The 27,961-nt window shown below is 42.0% G+C and overlaps 1 protein-coding gene across 1 annotated transcript; it reads left to right on the forward strand.

Annotated features, from left to right (window-relative positions):
• LOC311062647 (uncharacterized protein) lies at window positions 1–27,409 on the forward strand. Its single transcript, XM_084081846.1, has 25 exons — window positions 1–241; window positions 1,197–1,274; window positions 1,928–2,051; window positions 2,188–2,290; window positions 4,231–4,344; window positions 4,456–4,572; window positions 6,726–6,886; window positions 8,677–8,823; window positions 9,223–9,325; window positions 9,602–9,730; window positions 9,839–10,024; window positions 10,596–10,831; window positions 11,064–11,606; window positions 11,924–12,253; window positions 12,706–12,951; window positions 13,693–13,801; window positions 14,915–15,022; window positions 15,360–16,967; window positions 17,879–18,001; window positions 18,099–18,227; window positions 20,349–20,541; window positions 21,223–21,347; window positions 22,160–22,350; window positions 23,495–23,628; window positions 24,231–27,409. Exons 1-25 carry the CDS (start codon window positions 217–219, stop codon window positions 24,461–24,463), a joined length of 5,595 nt encoding a protein of 1,864 aa, XP_083937972.1. The 5' UTR covers window positions 1–216; the 3' UTR covers window positions 24,464–27,409.
• The last annotated feature ends 552 nt before the right edge of the window (window positions 27,410–27,961 follow it).

Here is a 27,961-nt window from a genome sequence, read left to right on the forward strand (position 1 = left end):
ATCTGGACCACCACAGTGACCACACGGTAGACTGGTTCTTCTGTCCGCAGGAAGCCTCTGGATCTGGACGACCAGAGAACAACACGTGAAGACGGGGATCGGATCAGTAGTTTTGGCGTTTGCATCCCCCAGCCGCGCCAATTGTTTTCCCGGGAGAACTTTTATTATTGTTTTAGGAGCTGCTGCTGCGATCATCAGTGAGAGACTCTTTTCAAGATGAGCCGCAGGCGACAGGCAACAGGTAAACTTTATGGGGAAACAAGTGCATCTGGTTTATTTGATGCTTTTCGCAATGGGTAGTATTCAGATATTATATTTAGTGACGGGTCCATGGTTCCAGACCATTTGTACACTGTCAGAGTTAATTAAGTAGCAATAGCACACTAGAAAAAAATACTCTGGTACAAAGTAAAAGGTCTGTGTTCAAAATGTTACTTGAGTAAAAGTACAAAAGTTTTGGCATCAAAATATACTTAAAGTAACACGGTAAAATTACTAAAATGTTTGAAAATAGCAGACCTGCGTTGTGAGCTGGCTATTTTCAAATAGCAAAGCTATGTATACAATAGGGCTAAAGTGGTTAAGTAGGGTTAATGAATGTTTTACAATATATAATGTATATGTGCAAAGTAACTAGTAAACTAAAGTTTTCTAATAATTGGAGTGGAGTAAAAGTACAATATTTGCCTCTCAAATGTAGTGGAGTAGTAGTAAAAGTGCAGAAAATTATAAATACTCAATTAAAGTAAAAAATACCTCAATCTTAAGTACAATACTTGAGTAAATGTATTTTAATTACCTTCCACCACTGGCTTTTTGGGCAATAAATAATACTCAATCACAAATGCACACACTAAAATATTCTCTGTTTAACTCTGAGAGTTTACAAATGGTCCATTTGGTGACATTGTTGTAAGCTTTCAGAGTTAAAAAAGAAGAATAAAACACTGTTACTGTGAATCTATATAGCCTACTCAGTACTAGGCTATATTATATATTATTATAATAGCCTTTTTTAATGACCGAACCAATAAGTGTGTAATGTTCTTTGTTCACACCGCTGGTGAGGTGAGCCAACTCTCTGATGGAGGTTTGGAATTTGCTGGACTGGTTTCTCCAGTGGACTTTTGGTGGAAGAAAAAAACGTTGGCATGTGTTCAATAAAAATAATCATTTCCCACGAAAACCCCTTTCAGAGGTCCAGGATTCCACCCCCGCCCTGCTGTCTCTGCCTGCAGATCATGTGTTGAACTCTGGAGCTGTACTCTTCCCTGGTAGCTATCAGTTCTCCCCATTCAGCCCTTTTCTAACAATGTTTTAGTTAGCTTCAGTATGGTTATTATGGGCTATATCCATAGACAGGGGTCTTCAACGTTTTCAGGCCAAGGACCCCCTAGCTGAGAGAGAGATTGAAGCAGGGACCCCCTCTATATTGTATAAAATTGTGTTTCAGCTAAACCTTTGCTGCTCTTTTTTCCCTCTACACCTATAACTCTTTGCCAAAAATAGTCGATCTACAAGCTCACAACGCCTCGCGCTGCGAGGCGTTGTGAGCTTGTAGATCAGCTTGTAGATCGGCTATTTTTGGCTAAAGTATTCCTCAGAAAAAAGGAATGCTAGGGTTCAAGTGGTTAAGGTAAAGGTAAAAAAAAAATCCTATCACACAAAGATTTGGCGGACCCCCTGTAGTAACACTGAGGACCCCCTAGGGGTCCCGTACCCCCTGTTGAAGACCCCTGCGATAGAGTAATAGATTTCACATTTAGATCAGAACATGTGTACAGAATTTGCCAAGGTATAATTTCTTTGAAAACGTGTATATCCAACCTATTTGACCACTATGCTTTTCCAACTCTGTAGTATGTCTCATTGTTCCATTTCTTCTTTTTCTCCCCCTTTTTTGTGCCATATGTGAATGTCTAAACAGGTGCTTTTGATCTACATGGGTGCCCTTTGATCATTTTCCCAGTGGATGGACAAGTCAAACTTTCCTCAGACCTCAGCAAAGCAGAAGTGGTTGACTTCATAAACTACTTTCTCAGCCTTCACAAGTATGTTTACACAAAGGGGCTTGTTTTGGTTTGAAGTATGAAGGAGGTGGAGATTATCTTTATGAAGTTAATGCATAATCCTCCATAAGTCCAGGCTAACTTTCAGGAACCCATTATTTGTTTTTCTTCTCAACAGCAAACAACAGGAGAAGAGAAGCTTGGTTTCAGTAGTGGCAGATTTGAGGCATGCCTTGCCCGCCACTTCGAGATTTATTGCTGAAACTCTTCATCTCCTTGAGGTATCTGGACATTTATTTTGCACATTTTACATTGTCATGTCAGGTGTCAGACACATGAGAGCTCAGCGCTTTATACCAAAATGGCATTTACTAATTTCAAGGACCCCCAGTTTGGTATGGATTGAAGCCACGGACCCCCGTAACTCAAAGAGTGTACAAATGGAACCAACTAAAAATCATTTAACTGGGGACCCCCTGGAACCCCCTCAAGGACCCCACTTTGAGAACCACTGACCTATCGTCTACATTTCTTTTTTTTACGTTCTTGTTTGTTTTTGTCTTTTGAAGCTGGGGTAGCATTACATTGGGCAATGCAGTTTTAATATTTTCCCAGAAATAGACAGCAAATTGAGACTTCTTTCCCAGAAACAGACGGCAAATTGAGATGCAAGGTCACAAATCATTTAACATAATTCCTCATTTAACATATGGTTAACCACATGAACGCTAGCGTCCCCATTCTGGGGCAAACATTTGATGAAAATTTACAATTTAGGCATTTAGCAGATTCGTAGCCAGACTCCAGAGCGACTTAACAAGTGTGAAATCGGAATAAGCCCAGTAAACATGAGCTCTTGTCAATAAACGGCAAGATAAGTAGTCATACATGGAGTGCAGAGAGAACAAAGTAGTGCCTCAAAACATTGAACATCACATTCAACATAGTGGTCGGGAGAAAACAAATCTAAGAAACAAAACATGAGAACAAGTGACCAAGATATAATATCTAGCTTGACTTGTGGGTTTAGATGTTGCCGTTCTTTTTTTTTTAATTTTCAAGATCCGTTGGACTAAACAAAAGGTCTCATTTAGCCAAAGTTTAATGAGCGGAACCAATTGGCTTCCTCTGCTAGCACAACTCCATGTTGTCAGCAGAATTGTGTCTTATCATAGATCTTTTGTGGGCACATGATTGTAGTACGCTCTCACCTGATTTTGCCTCTTTAAAGCACAATGTTAACCACTTGAACCCCAGCGTCCCTATTCCGGGGCGGAACGTTCGCCAAAAGCAGCAGATCTATAGGGTCACACCGTGTTGTGAGCTTGTCGCTCAGCTATTTTTGGCAAAGAGATTTGGTGTAGACTAGAGTGAAAAATTACAATTGCAGCCTGGGTCCGTTTGACTAAGTATAGAGGGTTTAAGTGGTTAAGGGTGTCTTGTTGTGGAATTCCACTGGGGGCCAACACAGTGGTGCGGGGGAAGAGGAGGTGGTCACATGCACCGTGGGTCACACGCTCGCTTATTTAATAGAAGAGCCTCGGTGAAATTGCATTAGCTGAGCTTAACTCTTTAAGACCGGGAACCGGCATCTGTGTTTCATTTTTAGATTTTGTTGGGCTATTCAAAAATAGCAAATATACAAGCTCATAGCACTGCACCAAGTGCCGCGCTATGAGCTTGTAGATCTGCTATTTTTGAAAAATCGTGAACATTTGTGGCAAAATCTTGGATTATATGTTTTTTGAAAGCAAACGTTTGTAAAATATTTAGTTCCAGGAACCTCCAGAAGCAAAGATTTGAGTTACAAATGTTCACAAAAAATATATATATATATATTTGCACAACTTTTCATGATTCTTCAAAAATAGCAGATCTACAAGCTCATAGCACGGCATTGAATAGCCAAAGAAATCTAAAAATGACACACAGATGCGTTCCCGGTCTTAAAGATTTAATTGTCTAAGGAGAATTAGTTCGTGGACGCCTCTTTCCTTCTAGATTACATTTGTTTCCGGGAAAAGCTGTGCCATTTTCATGATCACATTGTTGTATGATACCATTACGCATGTTTATTCTGTTTCTTGTGTCCTTGGCCTGATTTGGACGTCTTGCTGAAAGTGTTTTGTTTTTGTTTGCTGTTATACATTTTCCAGTCTGTCATGCTGATTCTTTCTCTGTTGACTTCTTCCTCAATGTTATGCTTTGTGTTTTTCTTAAGGTCCACCAGAGGACAGTCCATACTGTGTATATGATTCTACCCAAAAAGAAGGATGCTGTCAAACTGTTGCTAAAGCTCCTTGTTCCATCAAAGTCCTACACAGTGACGTTCAAGGTATCTGGAACAACTTTAACCCGGGCGTCTGGGTTTCAATAATTCCCAAAATGCAAAATGTCAACGTGTTTAATGTAACCTTCCATAAGTAACAGCGCTCTTTGTTTGCAGAAAGTTCTGCTGAAAGAAGTCTCGGAGCTCTCCAGCTACATTGACCGAAGCCAGTTAACTGCATCTTTGGGAGGCTATCTTATATACTGTCATCAAAGCTGGGTTACGTTTATCAAGGTACTGTTTTGATTTAAAAAAATTAACAAAACATTTCATAACTGGTTATAGTTTCTCACATTCCCTAAGGAAACCATAAACGTTGTTTAAGTCCGACTGTTAAACAACAAACTGAATTAAGGTGATTCACCAAGACAAATGGATTTATTAAAGATAAGAATACCAAGCATGAATTACCATCTTATACATATTTGATCATGTACTATTTAACTGGGCCTTCTGTCTGAGATGGAGTATAATAGTGGTGGCCAAGTGTTTCATAATCTTTGCCCCCCCTCCCACGCACACGCATCACAAACATTCTTGCACAAATTTTACACATACACATACAGTATGACTCCATGAAGAATAGTGTTTTGTAAGGCAGTGTGCTTCAGGGAAGATGATCAAGGTCTTGTGATCAGCCGGTTTGAAGTGGGTCTGATCCATGGTAACATTGTCCTTTCAGCACATACACAATGCAAACCTCTGTAGTAAGTTATACACATTGTTGGGGTCATCTGACATACAGTAGCAGAGAGATGCTTGGCTCATATAGTGCGCATGCATCCACCATGTTTAATTCATCTCTAACGTTAGGTCTGGGCATTGCACATTTTGAGCTTGTAGATTGGCTATATTGAATTGGCTGAAAACAAATCTTATCATTATCACAATGCGATGGTATATAATAAAAGATATTGTGATATTTGATTTAGTCCATACCGTCTATCCCTAGTTACCGTACTGAAGAAGCTTGTTTTGTCTCTTGAACCCTAAAAATATTTCTCCTCAGTGAAATAATTGTCCTTAATTGAGGAGAGCTGCTGTTCAACTGCAGCTCAATCAGATGATGGGATGTTTTTGTGAACCCATTCAGCTGTTCCACTGATGCGGCCCACGGCTATTGTCCGTTACCTTGGTGAAGCTTGCGCAAATGACAGAGTATAATCAGCTGACCTTATTAGCAAGTGAAAGGGGGCCCCGTCGTTTCTTTCCATTAGATTATATATTCAGTCTTGTTCAATTGGATGCTTGAGCCTCTTGACCATGTTGACAGTATTCATTAGCGCTGGGAGCTGCCTGCATGAAATTATGTAACAACTAACCTACTTGGCATGTTGTAATGACAGCCACACGATCTGTTCTATATCAAGCCATAGTCCTATACTGTATGTAATACCAGCATGTGCTTACTAGGCCACTATTTAATGTATACAAGGCACATGGTTTTAATATTCATTTTAACCACTTTCAACCTGACTTCCCTATTTTGGCTATAAAAAAAATCTTGCACTTTGTATGAGAGGTTGTTTATAGGCGTACCCACTGGTTGAGCTTTATTTATAAGGCTCTGCTTGGCTTGGTTCCTCTGTATCTACTACAGTACGTAGTACATATTTGGACAGAAACCATGTACATTATAATCTCCACTTGCATGATGCTTTTACGTTGAAGGTTCACATGCATGGACTGAGCTTGGCAAAAGAGCATTCAGATTTTTATGGAACACCTTTCAGAAAGTCATGAAGCTATCTGAACAGATCTCTCATGGAGCTTTTGTCGCAATCCTGAAGGACTTAGAGCTTGAAAATGTAGGAAGTGTTTTTAGTTTCAGTATTTGTGCCACCCAATCCTATTTTTAATTAATTTGTGCCACCCAATCCTATTTTTAATTAATTTGTGCCACCCAATCCTATTTTTAATTAATTTGTGCCACCCAATCCTACTTTTAATTCATTTGTGCCACCCAATCCTATTTTTAATTCATTTGTGCCACCCAATCCTATTTTTAATTCATTTGTGCCACCCAAATCCTGTTTTTTAATTGTTTACTTTTAACTGGTCTATGTATTATCTAAATTAGTATGTATGTTTGGTTTGTTCTGCTGCCGTCTTGGCCAAGTCCCTTTTTGTAAAAGAGAGAGAGTGTGTGTGTGTGTGTGTGTGTGTGTGTGTGTGTGTGTGTGTGTGTGTGTGTGTGTGTGTGTGTGTGTGTGTGTGTGTGTGTGTGTGTGTGTGTGTGTGTGTGTGGAAAGTTTGAAATGGGACTTAAGTGGTTAATTTATGATGCTGAAGTACATTAATGTACTTGCCGGTCTCATGATATACAAGTGCATGATCTCTTATTATTATATACGGCAGTTCAAAGTGTGTCTTGTGCTCCTCCATAGGAGATTGATGCGTTTGTGCAGGACTTCCTGTCAGCGGTGGAGCGGCTGCCATCTTGCATCGCCACCCTCCAGGCTCTGTCCAGACTGTCGGTCCCCTCCTCTTATGAGGAGCTTCAACGTTTCTGCTCCACCAACGAAGCCAAGTTTCAGCAGCTGAGGAGGTGAGGCTTTTACTGTAGTATCCCTATTCTGGACATTTCTTAATATGCAAACATTCTGAAAAAATGAACATTCCACACTTGTACTGGTACGACAAAGTACTGTATATAGGGTTAAAATGGACACGGTAGGAGATGCAGACAGAACTTGATCCTTGGAGGGCAGGGTTTACTTGGAGGTTCTTGGATGGCATGTTCTGTAGATAGATGCCTGGTCATTGTTGACCTGGCATCCTATAGTGTGTGTGTATAGTTTCAATGTACAGATTATAGATTTTTTTATATTCTACTCTTAACACATTGAGTGTCAGGGTTTTAAAAAAAACATTCAGTCAGTGCCTGGATTTTTAACCATTTTTTAACCTTTTTCAAGTAGTCACAAAATATTTTCAGTGATCACCGTCCTCACGGTGATCCCCTCATTACACACATAGAGGTCTCGTACAATCGGGGGGAAAAAATTAAAAACATTCGGTAATCCGTTCCATAGTTGCAGCCAGTTGAAAATAGTCAAAAATACATAGTAAAAAAGAAAAGTACACAGGAGCCGAAATACAGGCTTTTGAAGTCATAAGTTAACCAGGAAGTGGATTGGAGTCTAAATCTTCGAAAAATGATATCTCCTGGTGCTGTGAAGGAAAAAAAAAAGAAGAAAAAATGATTTTTTTTCCTTCATTTTTCCCCCCAATAACCCCCCGCCATAACCGTTTTTGGCACTCCTTGTTTGGATTATGAAAAACGGTCTGGACCGTTTTTGGCACTCAATGTGTTAAACTGATGGGTTCTTCTTGGTTTACCTATGATCCTAGATTACTATTTCTATGCATTTGATGTACAGTATTACCTTGTGTTGTCCTTGTGTTGGATAAGCCATACCGTTTTTGAAAAATATTGCATAGTGTGGTGAATACCTCACCTAGGGTTTGCCTCTGAAGGGGGCATTAAAACTGCACAGCTCTGAGTTGTTTATCCTGCTTATACCATGGCCAATGATTAAAATATATTTAATGTTTGTTCATACTTTGCAATACGCTCTGGATAGAAACTTTGTGTTGGCACTGTCCTCGTCAACCTTGGAACAAGTGTTGGTTTACTACTCCAGCTAATGGGAGAAGCGATGATCGTTATGTCCTAAATGAGTACCAACTGAATGTCCTACTTAACACATTGACTGCCATCGGCTAATCTCAGAACGTCCATCGTAGTGCCAAGCAATTTCTTACCTTTTTTGTTTTTTTGATTCCGTCATAGGCCCCGCTAAATCCGTTTAAAATCCGCGTTCATTTGGTTCGACACAAACACGGGACCCGACCGAACAAAACGCTGAAAACCGTGCGGCGATCCGACACTGCATTCTGGAGAACGAGAGGAAAACGCTAAAATGGTGGATGCGGTGAGAAAAACAACAAGCCAGAGATAATGGCGTCCAAAGTTGACCGCTAGACAGGAAACGGAGGCGGGAGAAAAACCGGAAACAGTATTATTTCGTTTCCGGTCCGCCCACTTCGAGACCGGAAGTGCAAAAAAAATCCGGAATCTGCACCTGCACGATTTAACATGGGAAAACACCCGCCCCGTAGGACTACGGGAACGGCAGTTAACGGTTGGATTTAACGGCCCGTAGGACTACGGGCCTGGCAGTGGATGTGTTAATGTCCTAAATGAGTACCAACTGAATCCGAAACAAGTCTCGTCTTGTACGACAGTATCAACACAAATCCATGTTTTTCTTTTTTTTAAGGAATTTGTTGCTATTTTTAGCTTAAATTGATTATATGTGCTCTGCTGTGCAGGGAGCTGGGCCTGGATGAGCTGTTGAGGCATTGTGAACAAGTGGTGGCCAAGCTACGCTATCCTGAAACAGACCCATCCTACCAGGCCATGGCAGGCACCGCGCTCTTCACTCACACAGCTTTCGATATGCTTCAGAACTACAACAGGTACCTTACTTTTAGGGTACAGCCTCAGAACTACAGCAGGCACTTTCAGGGCACAGATTCACACAGTGACTGAAACGATACACTGAGACATGGCGTTTCTTTTTTCCTCTTCACTGAGACATGGCGTTTCTTTTTTCCTCTTAATTACTTTGAATTGGAACATTTAAGTGGTTAGACCTCTACAATTCATGATATAGACATGTGTGAAATATGATGTAATCATTATGACGTAATCAAGGTTCCATTCCCAGTGTCGTGGAAGTAGGCGCTAATACGTTCAGTGACTTTGGGCTAATTGTACACAGCAAAGTCTGGATGTTAATTTGTGTTAAATTGGCATTTTCTGTGTACAGTGTAGTAATAGCACTTGTGCACTTGTCTTATTGTTTTTGTTGAAAGGATAACTGCGGCTGTGGAAAAGGTGGAGTTGCTGTGGCAGCAGGCCTTTTCTACGGCGAGGATTCATCTGCACATCTTGCAGCTGCGGGAGGAAGCAATGAGGGTAGGCTATGGCTAATGGACGACTTCGGGACTGATTGCTCATAAAACAGTGATTTGCAAATGTTTGTTAATCATTGTTGTTCCAGGAACTGAAATAAAAGAGTGCCATGCATATATTGGGAATGCTCATCATTGTTCCAATTGTTTATAACCTTGGAAAATCTTTGATATTATTAACATGATAATAATTCATGTCCTCTCCTTGTGCATTGATTGAAGTTTGTCGTCACGGGTTTGAAATCTTACCACAGTAGCATTTGTCTGCTTGTCCTTGTAGATCACTGAGCAGATTGAAACTCTTTTGAAAGAAAAGCTCCAGCCATACAGAATAGAGATTGCCAAGGACGTCACAAAGGCCCGACAGCTGAAATCGGACTTCGAGTCCTCCATCTACACCTTTGCTATGGTACTCTATATATTTTTCTGCTGTGATATATTTTCTTAGGGCCCTGCATACCATAGTAATCACTTTAGTCTGTCCGTCCACAAATGTTATCGTTGTTCTTCCCCTCAGGCACTAGTCCGCTGTGCTGAGGATGTGATTCACACGTTGGCAGAGATGCTACCATTCGGTGACAGCCAGGCCAGGGAGAGGTGGGTGTTGGATTTGGAGATTCTGAAGGACAAGCTATACTCTGCTGTGGACTTCCCATACCAAACACTCAGAGCAGTGTCCGACTTCTACCATTACTATAACAAGGCAAGTTCTTGGAGAACCTAGGAATGTGTGCTTTTTCTGCTTAAATAATTAGGTTGTAGCAGTGTACATTGCAATATCAATTTACAATTTAGGCATCAGAGTGAATGGCAATAAACCTAGTCAAAAACCACATGGTAAATGGTCATGTAACGTTATTGTCACATCCCAGGTTTGCAGTTTTAAAGAAAGGGGAAAATAATAGATATTGGAATATTTTACATATCTGACATGTTTTCTTTCTAATATGAGTAGACTAAAATGGATAGTTGGATACATAACGGAGCATGGCAAAAAAAATGGAATGAGTAGAGTGCAACTAAAATATACATTTTCTAATTAATTTCTCTTCTACAATTAATGAGTGTATTGCGACATCAACTCCCTCCAGAACTGACCCCCACTCCCTCCTATCCAGCATCAGGGTCCAGGGCTCTCCAGTGTTGCTAGCTGTGCTGTCATGAGTGTATTAATGTGACGGCTTTACTCAAAATTAGATGACTCTAAATGCGAATGCAAAGTGAATGTAGACATGTTTTTTACCTGCAATTTTCTTCCTCTCCATTCCCCACAGTCCAACAGCTGGTACAGCCTGGTCCTCTGCGAGAACTTCCTCCAGGAGCTCCTATCAGGCATTGACAGCGCACCCAGACAATGGCAGCAGGGAGTCCCTGTGTGGAGGCAGGCTTTGTCTGCCTTCCTGAAGAGGAATCCCTGCCCTGCTATGGAAGACCTGGTGCAGCTGGCACACCTGGCCAACCTCATACCCGACGGCCAGCTCCAGCAGACGGGCCAGCAGCTGTCTGAACGGTGAGCGTGTGGTGATGGAAGACGTGTTGGAACACTTGCAACCTGGCCGCCCTCTTTTGGGCATGTCATTACAGTCGAACAGTAATTTAAAATGAAAATAAATTTGCCAATCTACATGCTCGCCGCCATGCGACGCGTTGTGATCGTCGTGAGCTTGTAGATCGGCATGAATATAGTCCATTCTTTGCACAGCATTATTCCCTGTAATTAGTGTTTTTTCCCTCCCCTGCAGATGTATGATCCTCAGGAAGCTGCTCAGCTGTCAAGGGCCTGTGGCCATCAGCGACCTCCAACTGGCTCTGCAGTGGCAGTATGCCTTCTTGAGACACGCCAACCATCTTCACCAGGCTCCCACCGACCTCGTTGCCAGTAGAGGAGCTGCAAGCATCCAGGATGGCTCTGATGCCACGCGTCCCCTCTCCGGAAAAACGCTGCGCAGATCGGAGCACGATATCAAGAAAACGTCTCGTAGATCGCAGGACGACATCAAGAAATCGTCTCGTAGATCGCAGGACGATAACACGCAATGCCGCGGCTCGCTTCCTAACTTGAACCAATGGGGAACCGGGAAGGAAGCGAACCCCCTCGGAACCAGCCCTGTGGGTACTGGAATGGCGTTGCTGGTTGAAGGCAAGCCCCCCTCTCTCAGCTCGTTCGACTCTGGCTTCGACGGGGCAGGAAGCGGCGGCCACCTGGAGGCCGGGGGAGGGAGAGACGGCTGGGAAGGACCGTGTAGGTCGGCAGGAACCAGGGACTCGTTCAGACCCATTTCCAGGTATGGTTGTCATGATCTAGAACGTTTTGGTGATTACATCTAATTGCTATTAATTATTTTTAATTAAGGGGTTTTGGTATTAATAAAAAGTACATTTCTCATGTAATATGGCCAAAACATGGCCTAATTGTGTAAAATATTTTATCTACAAGCTAACTGTGCATCTGCGTCGATACATTGTGAGCTTGTAGATCGGCTATTTTTGCTATTGTTCAACAGATTAATTGATTCAGATAAATGGAAACTATTCTGACGATTATCTCAAATAATTGCGACCAGGAGATCATGTAATAATTGTGGGCCCGGCCTCTTTCCAGGCAGCCCCAGATTCACGAGGAGAACGCGTCCAGCATGTCCGACTCCGAAGAGCGCAGAGAGGAGTTTGACGTGGGCTTGGTGGGAAACGGCTCCAGGGCCGGCGTCCGGATTATCCCCCAGATTGCCGTGGATTCCCTCAACCTGGAGATCAAAGTGAGGCGGTCGACGACGCTGCCTGCCAATCCCTGGCTCAGCCTGCCCGTAGACGACCTGGAGAAGTCGTACACCGTCACGGTTACCCAGAACCCGCCGGGGTCAGCCTTGCAGAGAGACCCCCAAGGATCCGATCCTTCAGAACTCTACTACAGTCATTTTGACATGTCTATCAGGTAGAGTTGAAACTATTGATATTTGTATCCATTTCTTTTTGTGTTAATTGAATGATTGAGAAGCGTAATATTCTTTTCTTTTTTTTTGTCAACGAATCAACACGAGAACGTAACGTTTTTTTTAAAACTAAATTGATCTGATTAAGCACTTAAGCCCTATTTCATACTTAGTCATGCAATGGTGTTGCGCAATAGATCTACAAGCTCACAACATGTGGTGCGTTCTGAGCTTGTAGATCTGCTATTTTTGCTACTTTATGCAGTTGCTTTTGAAAAACAATTTGATTAGTTTGATTAACTTTTGCACCCCTTACCTAAGGTCTCTGGACCAGCCAACACAGACTGAGGTACCAGCCAGCACGCAGAACAAAGCGCAGAACAAAGCTACTTATGCAGTTGCTTTTGAAAAATAATTTGATTAGTTTGATTAACTTTTGCACCCCTTACCTAAGGTCTCTGGACCAACCCACTCAGACGGAGGTACCGGCCAGCACGCAGAACAAAGCGCTTTGGACCAGGGATTGGACACTGCAGTCCCAAAGCAGTCTTGAGGATCCAGAACTGAGCCCCATTTGCAACGTCCTGTCTAGCACCATTACCGATGGACAAGACCAATCAAACTGCATCACAGAAGGGCACCCCACTCTCCTCTGGGATTCATATGACTTCCATGATCAGAATCAAGATGCCACTGATGGGTAATTTCTACCAGTTTATTTAAAAAAAAAAAAATGTAACCTTTATTTGACCAGAAAAAAAAAACATTGAGACTAAAGTCTATTTTACGAGTGTGAAATAGCCAAGAGAAGAGGCAATAAATGTTGCACAGCTCTGCCAGTAACAACAACAGGGCAATAACAATGACAGACATCCGTAAAAAGCGATACCCACTACCTACAGTAGGAAGCTCAAGGAAAAACAGAGAATCTACAAAGTGACCAATATAAAACTAAGAGCAACAACATTTGCTACACATCAAAGCAGGAGCAATGTCTGGGAATTGTGCCCATGGCAATCCTTTTAAAACTCACTAGAGGGATCACAAAAGCCAATTTGAGCCTGGTCTGCAGGTCATTCCACGACCAGGGCCCAAAATACACAAGGCTTCTTTTTCCAGCCTCAGATTTTGTTGGGGGTACGACATAGCACAACCAATTATTAGATCTGAGATTGAGCGAAGAGTGCGCTAAGATGGAACTTGGGCAGGGGAGATAATTGCGCTTTGAGCTTCAGGAAATACCACTTGTCAACTAGTAGGCTCCAAATTCCTCAATAGAATAGTACCACTGCAGATGTACTAGTTATATTGCATTGACATACTATCATACAGATTTAATTCATTAATATAACTTCCAGGTTGCAGCTTTAAATCATGTCACAATTATTTAAAGTGTTTCCTCTATATTGAAGTGATGCGCTTTCTTTCCATTCTTTTCCAGATTAAGCAGTTCAGTTGTGGGCATGTGTCCAAAGGATTGGGATGTGAAGGAACAGGAGGGTCTAAGGGAGGTGGAAGAGATTCTCGACAGGGCTGATGGAATACTAGAGGTGAGGTGTCAACCATTTGAACAAAGCGGTGCTTAATGTCTCACCCATTTTGAGTTTGGACTTTGGAGGATGTTTGCATGAATTATGGTTCTAGGGCAGGGTTTAAAAAAAAAAAAATTGTATTTAAATTATAATTTTTGGGGGGCTTTTTATAACTTAATTGACAGTGAAGTGAAGTCGGACAGGAAACGGGGAGTGACACGTAGCAAAGGCCGTAGGGATCGGGACTCGAAACCGCGACGCGCTGTCAGGCTACATTGGTGTCTAGGTGCCCGGACCGCTGCCTTTTGTTTTTCTTGTTTGTGAATAATTAACTTAAGTCGAATCTTAACATTTCAAAAAGTCAAGTGACCTCTTATGATGTAAACATCCGGTCGCTGCTAATGCGCACAGAATTAGTTTCCAGCATACACGCGTGTACAACGTATTCATTGATTTGTCTCACATCACACATTTGTGTGATTGACTGAAAGGGACTTATTTTGAGAGAGGACGGCCCTGCTTGGTCCAGGGAAAAAATACTTTTGTAAATACTTGATGCATTCAAACGTGGCAGTATATCCAACAAAAATATTGTGCTCCTTGCCAAATGATATCCATGCTCTTTACTGATAAGAAAATGCTTTGAAAACTTGTTTTGTCCAGCTCATTGATGTAGCCTGTAATGGTGTGATTACTGATTAGTGTGGTGTAACAAGTAAGAAAAAAACCCTAATCTTAACCCGTGGAATGGTGCATGAACCCCCCACCACTATTGTGTGGGGTGGGTCTATGATGGACCCACCCCACACAATAGTGGTGGTCCCCAGGTTGCTCTTAGTCAGGATGGTGGTCCCTGGTTCAAAATCAGTTGAAAACCCCTGTTCTAGGGGATAGGTTTTGAACTAAAACATTTTCAATAAAATGTGTTCAGATTTGCTACTAGACGTTCAGGCGGAACTATTTAATTCCATATTTAAAACACAATTTTGAATTGCCTACGGACATGCACACTGGACATGCACACCTGCTCAACTTATACATAGCTTATAATTTAAATCGTTGCATTGTATAGCTTTTTATTATGCATTTTATTCGACTATTTTGTTGTAACTGGACCTTTTTGGGGTGCAGGAGGAAGAGAAAGTTCTGGCCCAGGAAGTCATGCTGGATGTTCTGTGGAGGTCGGAGAACAGGAAGAATCAGTGGGCATTATGGGACAGTAAGGACCATATTGGTGTGGTATGTTATTCACTTTATTTATACATGAATATTATTATTTACTAGGGGTGCAACAGTTGATCAAATTAATATATTATAAAAAATACATTTGAATCAAATTGTGTATTTCTTGGGGTAATTTAAAAAAAAGTATAAATTGGGAATATATTCCCCCCGCCCACACATTGATATATAAAACTTTTTTTATAAATGTCAAAAAAACTCACCATTCTCAATTATTTGATTAATCAAAAAAGTAATTGATACAAAAATGTATAGTTGCAGTCCTAGTATTTACCACCAACCAAATGTTTGTGAGACAACCCATTTTGTGCATTACCCATGCCCCATTTTCCAGATGTCCCCCAGCGATCTGGTCGAAGCCGGTGTGCTTGGCCTCGAAGATGGCCTTGCCCCTGGCGACCTCGAGGACCACAGTGACTGGAAACCACTGCATTCGTCAAGTCAAACCGAGGCTCCCGAGGACCATGAATGCTACGTTGAAGCTGTGAGCCCAACCGGTTCAGCGGGACTCCGCAACCGAGCAGACCTGCTGACAGAGCTCAGGAAGGTCAACATCCTGGACGAGCTGATCGTCGAAGAGAGCCTGAAGATCCACGAGCTCAGACGCAACGACAACGTGGAGGAGAACGGGCCCCCGGGCGAGAAATGCGCTGCAACAACTGGGCCCTCGATTACGAGCAAGGGGAGGGAGGTCTTCCGGCTGCAACTGGAGAGGGAGAAAAAAGAGGTGGAGAGGATGGAAAAGAGCTTAAAGAAAGATCAGGACCGAGAGCGGAAGGTCAAGAAGCACAGGAGCAAAGCCAGAAAGATTGTGAAATGTTCTGCTATGGGAAAGATGCGAGAGGAGAACGTAGACGAGGATGCGCTCCGCAACGGCCTCTCATCAGGCAGTCAGAGCGAGTGCCGTGACTTGAAGCACTTGACTTCAGTAGCACCACACAAGCCCTTAGAACCGTGCACCAGCAAATCCAGTAGCATTTCAGTATCACCTGGTTCAGAACCACTTGTAGATGGCCAGAGTAATGACGGCGCTGACCCAGGCTATGATCCGAAGAGCCTGAATGGGTCCGTCGCTGAACCCGCCGCACCCAGCATGACTCCACTGTGTACAAGCTTGGATCTGAAGGAGTCTTCTGAAGGCATGAAAAAGGAACCTCAGGACTGTATGAATGCAAAGGAATTGGATGCATGGTCAGGGGAAAACGGCAGTACATTGAGCCCAGAAGCTACCGCGGTACCTGAAATGGGACCGGGCGACAGAGCTTTTGATCCAGGCGGTAACTCAAAGTGCACTCCTGTGCCTAAACCGCGAAAGGCATCACTCGGCACAAGCTCCCATATCACAGAAAAGGAAACCCCTCCGTTTGCAGAGGTTGCATTTATAGTGGCGCCCCCTGGTGATTCAGCTCCCGCTTTTCAACAAGTTGACACACAAGACGCCCTACCGAAGCCCAAAGAGAGAAAACACAAGTCTCCGGGCAACTGTGACACCATCATATTAAATCCCAATGTCAAAGAGCACTGTAACAACAATAACAATAACAACCCCCTGACTGAACAGGTCATAAGTCCCAATGTCAAAGAGCACTATAACAACAATAACAATAACAACCCCCTGACTAAACAGGTCACGGTGTCATTCGATGAACACCAGTGCGCCAATGAAACCTCTCCCCAAGAGAAAATGGCTCCTGAATCCGTAGGAACTCTGCACATAGATCTTGATGACCAAACGGAGGCTGGTTCTTCTCCTGCTGCAGATGGGTGCCTAAACCCACCGTCGCCGCCACCACCCGAGGACCCTCCTGATTTACCTGTAACATCATGTGACCCGGGTGGAGGCAGGGTGTCTGATGGAGTGGACACTTGTGAAGCCACCAGGATTTCAGGCACGAGGTCACCCGTGCACCAGCCTCAACTTGGCGACATCAACGGCAGAGCGGTATGTCGCTTCAGTTGTGTCCGGTTTAGTCCTTTTTCTTTCTACTGTACATTTTTGTGCTTTTTCTTTCTACAGTACATTTTTGTCATTTTTCTTTCTACAGTACATTAACTTTATAATAACTTTATATACCTGCTTTATACTATATGAACACTGTTTTCTTCTTTTTTTAAATATTTTTAATACAAGCTACAATTCAACACCTGAGTAGATGAAAGCTATGATGCGTAGATTTCATCAACTTCATCAGTCACAGAGAGATATATTTGAACAAGAAGACAAGAACCGGGGGCACGGTGGCGCAGTCGGTAGCGCTGTCGCCTCACAGCTAGAAGGTCCTGGGTTCGATTCCCGCCAGGGACGCTGTGGGCGCTGGGGGCGTGTTCTCTCCTCCACGTCATCGGCGCCCATACCCTAGGTGGGGTTGGTGAAAGGGCCTACTCTGTGTGGAGTTTGCATGTTCTCCCCGTGTCTCCTAGGGTAGTTAATACCCTCACAAAAACATGTAGTAATCCTGGTCACTATACTGCCTCCCCCTGGTCAGCCGGGGCGCCTGATGGAGGAGAAGGGAACTGGTTGGAATAACGTGTTCCTTCCACGCGCTATGTCCAACCAGGGAAACTCCCCCCTGTCGGGTGATAAGAAGCGGCCTGCTTGCTCCTCATGCATTGAAGGAGGCATGAGCTTCAGCTTGGGCTCTCCCTAGACTGGCAGAGGGTAGGTAGTGCCCAGGATTACATAGGCAATTGGCACTGGGTGAAAAAATGTGGGTTACAAAATCGTGGGATAAAAATTATAAGAAAAAAAAAAAAAGAAAAAGAAGACAAGAACGTTACTCAATATTACAAATGTCTTCATTGTAATTTCCTTCACTGTCTCCCCCCCCCCCCCCCCCCCCCTCCCCACTACAGATGACAGCTTTCAAAACCCCTATAGTGTTGGATACAGGTTCTGGTTTGATGAAAGCTGGATTTGCAGATCAGGACCTTCCAACGACTATATTCCCAACCATTATTGGGCTGCCCAAATATGAGGTATTGCTATAATTCAGTGTGCTAGTTCTCTGCATGTAAATGCTAGAAACGGTTTGCTTCTAATGTTCTGTTCTGATCAGCTGTTATGTTTTTGCAGGACATAATTAATGGTCACATAGAACGAGACGCGTACATTGGACACGAGGCTCAGCACATGAGAGGTGTCCTTACTCTGAAGTACCCCATCAAAAATGGAATAATTCAGAACTGGGATGAAATGGAAAAGGTAAAAAATCATCAAGATACGATTGTGCCTTGTGTTCAACTAGGATGGATAACTAGCCATTGTGTGAGTATGTGTATTTACCATTACAGAGACTGAGTTTCTCTCTAATTAGCTGCGTGCGGGTGTCGCACACAGAAAATAGCCGATCTACAAGCTCTCAATATAAATCAGGCTTTAGGCCTCTAGTTTAAGGACATTAATGTTCATCAGTATCGCAATTGATGGGTTTGCAAGTTTGACACATAGCAGTGGAGTCTGTTCTGACGGTAATGGACCAAATAGGTTGCGCAACAAGAAATCTGGCTTTTATTGGATTCAGTCTACATGGTTCTTGGCTGTTTAGATATTGCTCGCATTCCAGCAGAATATTGCTGACACACCCACATCAGGAACTGCAGCGGCACAGTGACTGTTTAGCCTTACAGTACTTTGGAATGTCGGCACTGACGGGTCATTGCATTAATGGCCAAGTATGCTTGTATACCACCCTCAAACTAGAGCAGTGGTTTTCAGCCTTTTTCATGCCAAGGACCCCTAAATTGATTAACATTTGGCTGCGGACCCCCATCTGAAAATCTTTGGTGCCAGGGACCCCCAGAAGCAAAGATTTTAGTTAAAAATGTTTGCGTTAAAATATATATATATATATATATATATTCAAAGATGCACAAGCTCATAGCCCGGCACTCTGTGCCGGGCTATGAGCTTGTATATCTGCTATTTTTGAATAGCCAAAGCTAAGTGGTTAAAATGGTTGTGACGAGATGTTAACTAATTTTAGTTGTTAACATTTTAGTTGACGATTAGCTGTCATACAAATAATTGATTGTTTTTGGCATTTGAAATTTGGCACAGCAAAAATACATTTCTGTTTGCCTTTTCGGCTTTTTAAATACAAATTGCACAGGGCATATACAGGTATGCTACATATTCAAAGCCTTTTACTGAAATATAGAAAGAAATGACTAACAATGGCTGCTACCACTAATCAAAATAAATAATGTACTATGGCCAAAACAGGCCATATACTGCGCACAACATGTCTTCTTGATGCAACCTATTGTGAGCTTGTAGATAACTAGCTAAAACGTTTAACGTTTTCCATCACTTTTTGAACGTTTTTGACAAATAGGGATGTACATTTATGAATTTCATCCTATAAACTTCATCCAAGTGTCTCTCATACAAATGAAAGGAGACAATTCTAACAATTATGAAAAATGTCATTTGCTCAAATAATTGATCAGGTGATTATGTAATGATTTTAACAGGCCCATGTCTGGTCAGACAGTATTATTTATCACATTGTCCTACTTCATTCAAGAAGCTAGTGTTTGTGCATATTTTGTTACTAAGCCTTAAGGGAGGGCAGACCATTCTCCTGTATTCATCATTTCCCAGTTGGTCCATGGTCTTGAGCCAGCAACTCTCCAGTTACAAACCTGTCCTGTCAAATCCTAAAGCTACTGCCACCGATAAAACAAATCTTTGCTGTCGGGCAGAAACCTTGTATCTCCATATTTCTATGGAGATTTTCATAGAATATTTTTAAGTAAATTAATCTCCTACTTTTCATAATACAGTGTCACACTAAAGTGGCAAAAATGGCTGATCTACAACAAGATCTGCTATTTTGAAGGGGGGGGGGGGGGGGGGGGGAATGGTAAAAGTGTTTAAGTGTGTGGGTTTTATACATTTTGTGGCTTTTTATAAATATTGAACCAATTAAAAGTATTAACAACAGCTTGTGACTAAATGACTACTTTAGATCATTGGAACACAGGTTTTGGATCATTGGAACACAGGTTATTTATTTCCATTTTATGTAAAGTAACGTTTTGGATATACAAGGTTTCCAGCCGACATTGACAAAATCCTTAAGCTACGGCCACTGATAAAAAACAGGAGCAGGTGCGCGTTCTCTGCTTGCCTTCTAGGCCGTGGGTGCTCGGCAGACAAGACAACTCAAGTGGAAAAACATTTCCACCAAGGTGGAAGGAAAATAAAAGTTGTTGAAAATAGAAGTTGCAAGACTTTTTCTAATTTTCTTTTAATCTGACACATTTCAGTGCGTGGCCTTCATCAGAGCAAAGTAAAACCAGTCATCCGTGTCGGTTTCAGATCTGGCATCACACTTTCCAGCAGTTACGTGTTGACCCAGAGGACCACCCGGTTCTGCTGACCGAGGCGGCCATGAACCCCCTGACGAACCGGCAGCGTATGGTGGAGGTCATGTTCGAGTGCTTCAGTGTACCCCTCACCTACGTGGCTATGCAGGCCGTACTGGCACTCTATGCAGCTGGGAGGACCACAGGTTATTTGGATGCTGATTTCAACTCGTGGCCCAGTGTTTCTCAAAACATGTCAAGGACCCTCATATTTATATGGGACCCCCATATGAGATGATTTGAAAATGGCAGATCTACAAGCTCACAGCGCGTCGCATCACAATGCTTTTGTGGGGAGTCCTCGAACCCCACTTTGAGAAGCACTGTGTTAGTCACATGAACCCCAGTGTCCCTGTTCTAGGCATGTCGTTATAGTCGAACATTTGGCAAAAATGGCTGCTCTGCCAGCTCACAATGATGTTGCGAGTTTGTAGATCGGCTATTTTGAGCAAAGAGATAAGGTAATGGAGGGAAATAAGGTGGGGGGCCAAGGATGGACTCCTGGGGGACACCAGTCAAAAGTATATAGTGGTTAACCACTTAAACCCTATTGAGCTTGTTCGCTTTTAATGACATGCCCAAATATGGATTTGGTTAATTGTTAGCAGATGTTGGAAAGCCTAATTAAGCCTGACCTTAATTAAAAACATTGACAAGATGATAACATTATTTAATTAATCCCCAGGGTGAGATTTGTTTTTAATATAGTCACTGCCGATCATTTGTCACCATTTTACACTTGGGACTATTCTATCTTGTCATGTAAATTATGTTTCTCTGTTAAATTTAAATAATTAGTTTCTCCTAATGTATTTTTTTGTCTGTAGGTGTGGTGTTTGACTCTGGGGATGGAGTGAGCCACAGTGTGCCGGTGTATGATGGATACTGTCTTGCTCATGCTGTGCAGCGTGTTCCTCTGGCAGGCCTGGATGTCACGATGCATCTGAAAAAGGTATTTGTCTGTTTGGGGCAATGTAGATGGGGCAACAACAAAGTATGGGGGGTGGAGTTTGGATGCAACAAAGCGGAGACCTTAGGCAATTTATCACTCAAGCTGTGCAACAGAGAGTGATTGTTCCTAATGTACATTTTAAACCAAAACTTTTTTTTACTGTCTTTACATAATTATTTTGAAAATGACACTCAAAGGCAGCTTTAAGACTTTAAGCTGCACTATGTAACTTTCCTCTTCTATCCTGGATTTGAGCTAATGGACTCTTGAATGCTTGCTCAGGGGATAAATTGTCCACCAGGTCAAAATTCTGCCGGATCCTGTGTCTAGGTGAGACATGACCTTTGACACGATCTAACTGTCTCTATAGAAGAGCAGGGAGAAAAACAACCACTCCGAATGTAATTACGTTATATTGTATTAACATACTCTACCATACAGATTGGACAAAATTACATTTTATTCATTAAAAGAAAGTTACATAGTGCTGCTTTAAACCTTATATAAATATACTTTGTTGACCCAGGGCTCTATAATCTTTTCTCCCTACACCAAATCTCTTCATCAAAAATAGCTGATCTACAAGCTCACAACGAGGTTGTAGACTGGCTATTTTCCGAATAATGTTCACCTATTTAAGACATGCCCAGAATAGGGATGCTAGGTTTCACGTGGTTATACCATTTGCAGGTAATTGCTGAACTGTTGCATAATAAGTGAGCTCTGTACGGTATGCACCCCGAAGGACTAAAGCAGATGTATTCATGCATAAAGATAACTTTACGGTGCGTTTTATGTCCCCCTTTAAAAAGCTTCTACAGGAGCAGGGGGTCTGCATGCGGACCACCGCAGAGATGGAGATAGTGAGGGAGATGAAGGAGAAATGCTGCTGCGTTGCTCTGAACTATGAAGAGGAGCTGAGCGGCAGGGGGTCCGCCAGCGGGGAGATGTATTACACCCTGCCGGACGGACAGATCATCTGCCTCAACACGGAGAGGTTCAGGTAACCGCTCCACCCCTCCAGGGGCTTTTATCAGGGGAACACTCTACCTAATGACTTAGCAGTGGTTGTAAAAACTTAGAAATTTCAAGAACGCCAATAACTCTGAAAGTATACAAAATGGAACCCTTACGAGTCCATTTGGTAGCATTATTTTTTACACTTGGTTACAGATCTGTAAGGGTCTATGTAGAACCCCCTCAAGGAACCCTGAGGATCCCTGGACCTTTCTCAGAACCACTCATCTATTCTAGAAATATAACTATATATTATTTACTTGACTGATCTATATCTGCAACAAAAGTGACTTGTATAGGTAATTGTACCAACCTGAATTCTCAGTGTGTATGTAGTATATTTGCTTACCCTTTGCCTGGCTATCTTTGTAAATAAGATTTCTTTCTTAGCAACTTTTTTGGCAATAAATTAACCGTTGTTCTAAAAATGGATATGTCTGATTTGATAAAACCATGGCTTTAAATGTTTAGTCTGCTACCAACAATGGCCAATGTACATATCCATTAATGATTACCTGCCCAGGTATGCAATAAGTATGGGTAAACTAACATGTTTTGCTTTGTGACTTTACTATTATTATTCGCTATTACTTTGTGTGGATAGTGTGTATAGGAAACCTGATTTGTGGCATGCAGAGCAGACTAGACAAGGAACTACTTTCTTGCAGTTTCGGTTTGTTTGACGGGAAGACTGTTCAGGTTTGGTTCACACTACAAACCTGAACTGTAGGTAGTTTGTTTACAGGAAGGCAAAAACACATGATGTGCTCGTCATAGATAAAATCTACAAGCTCACAAATGCATTGTGAGCTTGTAGCTCTGCTATTTTCGCAGAATGCTCACTTATTATTATGACACGGCCAGATGTGGTTAAGTCACAAAAGTTACATTTCCATTAGTGGGAGTATGTATTGGAAAGTCTCAAGTTTGAATTCATCCCATGTTTTGTGAAACTGCAAGTTTTGTCAAAGTGCCTTGTGTTTAAGTGTCTGTCTGATTTGGTCATAATCTACAGCCTAAGGGACCAAATCAGATTCTTCAAAGACAGGCTGACTACGGCAATCTGTGACGCTGTAGGCTTGGCGTACGACTTGAACCAGGTCAACCTGTTTGTTTTTTTACTTATTTAGGGCCCCTGAGATTCTCTTTAAACCCGAACTGATTGGACGAGACCATTATGGGATACACAAGAGCATTTTCAAGTCGATCCTGGGCTCAGACATTGACCTACGGCGGAGTTTCCTAGGGAACATTGTTCTGTCAGGTAACAGTGGTTTTGTTCATTACAGTGTTTTTTTTTTTTTTTTTTAAAGCGATCTGATTAGTCACATGTTCCAATTATCCTGGTGCTTCTTTAATGCAAGCAATCTGATTGTTCACTTCACATAGTACATGTTCCAATTATCCTGGTACTTCTCTAAATACAGTAACTGTCAGCCAGGGCATGCTTCATTGAAAACAGAAATGGATGAAAAAGTTTGATAACTGGGGAGCTAGTTGGTGATCTTTTGTCTGGTCTCCTACAGGTTATTAAGTAATGTTTTTTGGAAAAAAACATACCAGTATTAACTTTCAACCTGGCATCCCTATTTTGGGCTTATCATAGGTGAAATTCTTCACAACATTTTCAAAAATTGTGAAAATGGCTGATCTGCAAGCTCCTATCACATTGCGATGCGTTATAAGGTTGTAATGTAGATCAACTATTTTCGGACATTTTGGGGGGCTGTCAAAGCCCTATTTCATACTTGTCTTGATTGTGGTAATTAAGTGGTTAAAGCTATAACCCAGTAGGGGTGTTATTATGTTGATATTCCATTCTGCTACACTTAATTCGATAACCTTCATTTTTTCCATTCAACCCAGGTGGGAACACGCTGCTGCCTGGCCTGCCGGAACGTCTGCAGAACGAAATAGGGGGCATGGTGCCGTCGGACCTGGGGGACGGTGTCCACATCACCAGTCCCAAGGACAGAGACTTCAGTGTGTGGAGCGGTGGCGCTGTGCTGGCCAACCTGCCATCCTTTTATTCTGCCTGGATCAGTCGGGAAGAATACGAGGAGTTCGGACCACAGATCGTCTTCAGAAAATGCTTCTGAGCTGGAGTCGGGTCTGCTGGTACGTGGATTACTGTATAATGTACTGTACACTGGTAGCTGCCAAAGAAACAAACCCTTGTCCTGCACTTGTGCTTCAAGTTCTGCTTCAATAGCACTCCAATGACCTCCGCGGCCAATTCTTTCCTTAAATGCTGTCGATGGAGCTGAATGGTAATTCAGAGACAAAGACCTCTAATCTCTCAGCCTTTTTAATTGCAAGACTGTTCGCAGTGAACAAAGAACAAAATATGAATTTTCAGACTGGGTTTCTCCCACAAATAATCTGAACCTTCAAGTTCTTCAATGGCCACATCTTCTGTACAGCTTGGATTTCTTTCTCGATGTGCAATACAGCTCTTCCATGGTGCCATGGTTCTGGTTTAAACGTACAGTAATAATACACTCTTAAATGTTTGTTTTCTGTCTGTCTTTTGTGTGTTACTGACTTTTGTATTCATTTTATCCTTGTCATCAGGCAGAGTCTTGACCTGTGCCCTCTTAAATGGGAGCTCTTACTTGAAATAAGCAGGTGTGACTTTAACCTGCCGATGAGGTTATGCCTCCATAATTTACTCATCAAGACTCGCTCATGTGGCAAAGATGAAATTTAAAGGACTTTATTAATAAGCGTTCTGTCATTGTCCTCAAATAGGTTCTGTGTGCCTCTGTTTTCTGTAAAGAAACAGATCCCTATGTGCTGTTGGTTGATATTTTATGCAGCACAGGTAAGCACTTGGAAGATTAGAACTAGAATTAGGCCCTGTTAATATACAGCCAGGCATATGACCTTAATTTAGTGTTTTTTTTTGTTTGTTTGTTTGTTTTTTGTCGCAATACGCAGTTTCAGGATAACCAGTTTAGAGGCACATAGGAGACCATATTGATCCATTTTAAATATAAATCTAAGTTATATGTTCTAAATGATTAATTGAATTTAAATTATAATCTTATCCTCTTGTCCATGTGACTGGGTGAAAGTTGCAATAAGGAATTACAAAAGTTAAATGCACTTCGGCAACACGACCGTTCCCTCAGTTTGTTTTTTTTTCCCCTGGGGGGAGGGGTGTTGTTCACGTCCTCTCGTCAGGGCAGCGGTCATGAATCTAAAGCCTGATTTATACTTAGTTGCGTGACGGTGTTGCACACCAAAATTGGCAGATCCACAATATCGGTAGATATTGTAGACGGACGCCGGAATATCTCCAGAAAGGCGATATCGAGCGAGGGAGAAGAAGTCTTCTTCAATGTTCCAGTACATCCAGTACAATAATCCGTGGGTTCAAGTAGTTATGTTCGAGGACATGACCCCGTCACCGTTCTCGTGATTCTACCTAGATGATGTGTTGGTTGGTGCGGAATAACCAGACTTTAAACTTGTCTGACAACATGTGATGACAATTCCAGGCAAATCAGAGTAAGCCATTTTGTCATCTGAGACCCACTATTGCTACACAAGTATCTTGATATCTTTGGTGCGCAACACCCACGTGCAACTAAGTAGAAGTCAGGCTATTGCTATCAGGTTGTCTGGGAAAGAAATTAATATGACCCTCCTCAGCCAAGTCTTTCAAAATGTACTAGTCATTCAAAATATACACGTTTGCTGATAATAATCAATTCAATACAGTAGTGGTTCTCAAAGTTCCAAGGGGTCCCAAGCATAATTATTGATAGTTGGCAACCAAGAGGACCCTTAAAGCCCTATAACTCTGACAGTGTTATGGGGGGGTCCATGGTCTAATGAATGAATGCCAAAATTGGGGGTCCTTGAAATGAAAAGATTTGGTAACCACTGCCGTACGGGATCAGCAAAACGGAGTGAAGACGGTACAGAAGGATGCACCAATGGATGCACTAACGGTGCAGTCGTGCAGCACTGCAGTTGCGCTGCTGGTTGCAACCTCTACGATGTGCAGTTATTTCTGAGAGCAACGACACTGATGCCTACACTGCACTGTAAAATCCTGACGGTTGATTTAACTCTGAGAGTCAGTGTACATGTGTGTGTAAACGTTTGGGTTTCCCTCTGGGGTTTTGATTCTCCACCAGAAGAACCAGTTGAGCTTTTTTAAAGGCTTTTTGTAATAGCAAGTGAAAGTATCATGTCCATGTTGGATTATGTGATGCATGGGATTGGTCTGAGAATACTGATCATCACTTTGTTTCTTTTGTACAGTAAACTTGCGTACAGTGAATTGCAATGCTTTTTGTCCATTTCAAATATGTATTACTTTGTTTTCTAGTTGTTTTCACTTGTGATTTTAGTTTTTCTTTGACATAGTTTTGTCAGAATGTATTGTCATGTGTTGTTGACGTGCACATCAGTGGTGATTTGCTTTGCGCCTGCGAGCGTGTAGATTTACTTTTTACCGACGCGTATCACCAGCACGCAAGTAAAGTATAAATCAGGTCTTAGTATTGTGAAGTTTTCCGAGGGGCCAAAACTGGTGCATTTGCCTTGTTGCTTTGAACTTGCTTAATCCCGATAAGCCCTGTACAGCCCCATGTACTTGTGTGGTGCATGATTTGTCATAGTTGTTTTCATATTTTGGTGCACTTTTGCATACTGCCTTCATTGTGTGTGTGTGTGTGTGACCTCTGTTGTTTTATTTTGTAATTGCCATATTTTCTACTATAAAAACATGGGGTTGTCATGTGATTTTTAAAGCTCAGGTTTTTTGGTGGAAATCGGCATGTAATCACTGTGGGAACTTTAGAGACTTGTAGGCAGAAGTCAGTTGTGTTAAGTTGTTCAACGAGTTGGCCTTGTGGAGCTATAGGTGTAATCCTAGATTTGAAGTTAGAAGGGGGGGGTTCTTGCCTCGTCCCAACCTTATCCAAATGTACTTTGTTTTAACCTTCTGGACTGCAACATTTCACCTAAACGATGCTTTGTATGTCACGTCTGTGTTTTTTTTTTTTTAGAATAAATATTTTTTAAGTCTTTTTGTGTGTGTTGTCCCTTGAGTTGTATTGAGCTCAGGTCCTGCATATACGATCAAACTAGCCTGGAAAAAACATCTATCCGGAGAACACAAGGGGAGGTAAATGCAATTTCCCGTAGAAAGGAGGTGTCATTCACTGCCGACGTTTTCTCCTTTGTACATAATGGTATTTTGTATTTATTGATGTATTATTGTGTTATGCTATGTTGATGAATTGAATACATTGGACCACAATGGAAACAAAGTTTTGTTATCCTTTTAGCCTTAATGTCTGACTACCCTGTGCCGTTTACATTTCTGACTATGGTATTCAATCAATACATGCAGTTTTAAAAAAATGCAGTTTTGATTGATTGTATACTTTAACAGTTTACAAAAAAGGTACAGTGGTACAGATTTATACAAAAGGATGCTAAAAGGATAACCCAAAAAAGCCCAGGACTTATTTCCATTGAGCACCTGTGTATTATTCAATTCATCGAGACATTAAAGACGAACCATAATTTGCAAAACATCATACAAGTTTAGTACAGGTAGACTGATGCTATACGAA

The sequence above is a fragment of the Gymnoscopelus microlampas genome (assembly GCF_963454915.1).
Source record: "Gymnoscopelus microlampas genome assembly, chromosome: 16".
NCBI lineage: Eukaryota > Metazoa > Chordata > Actinopteri > Myctophiformes > Myctophidae > Gymnoscopelus > Gymnoscopelus microlampas.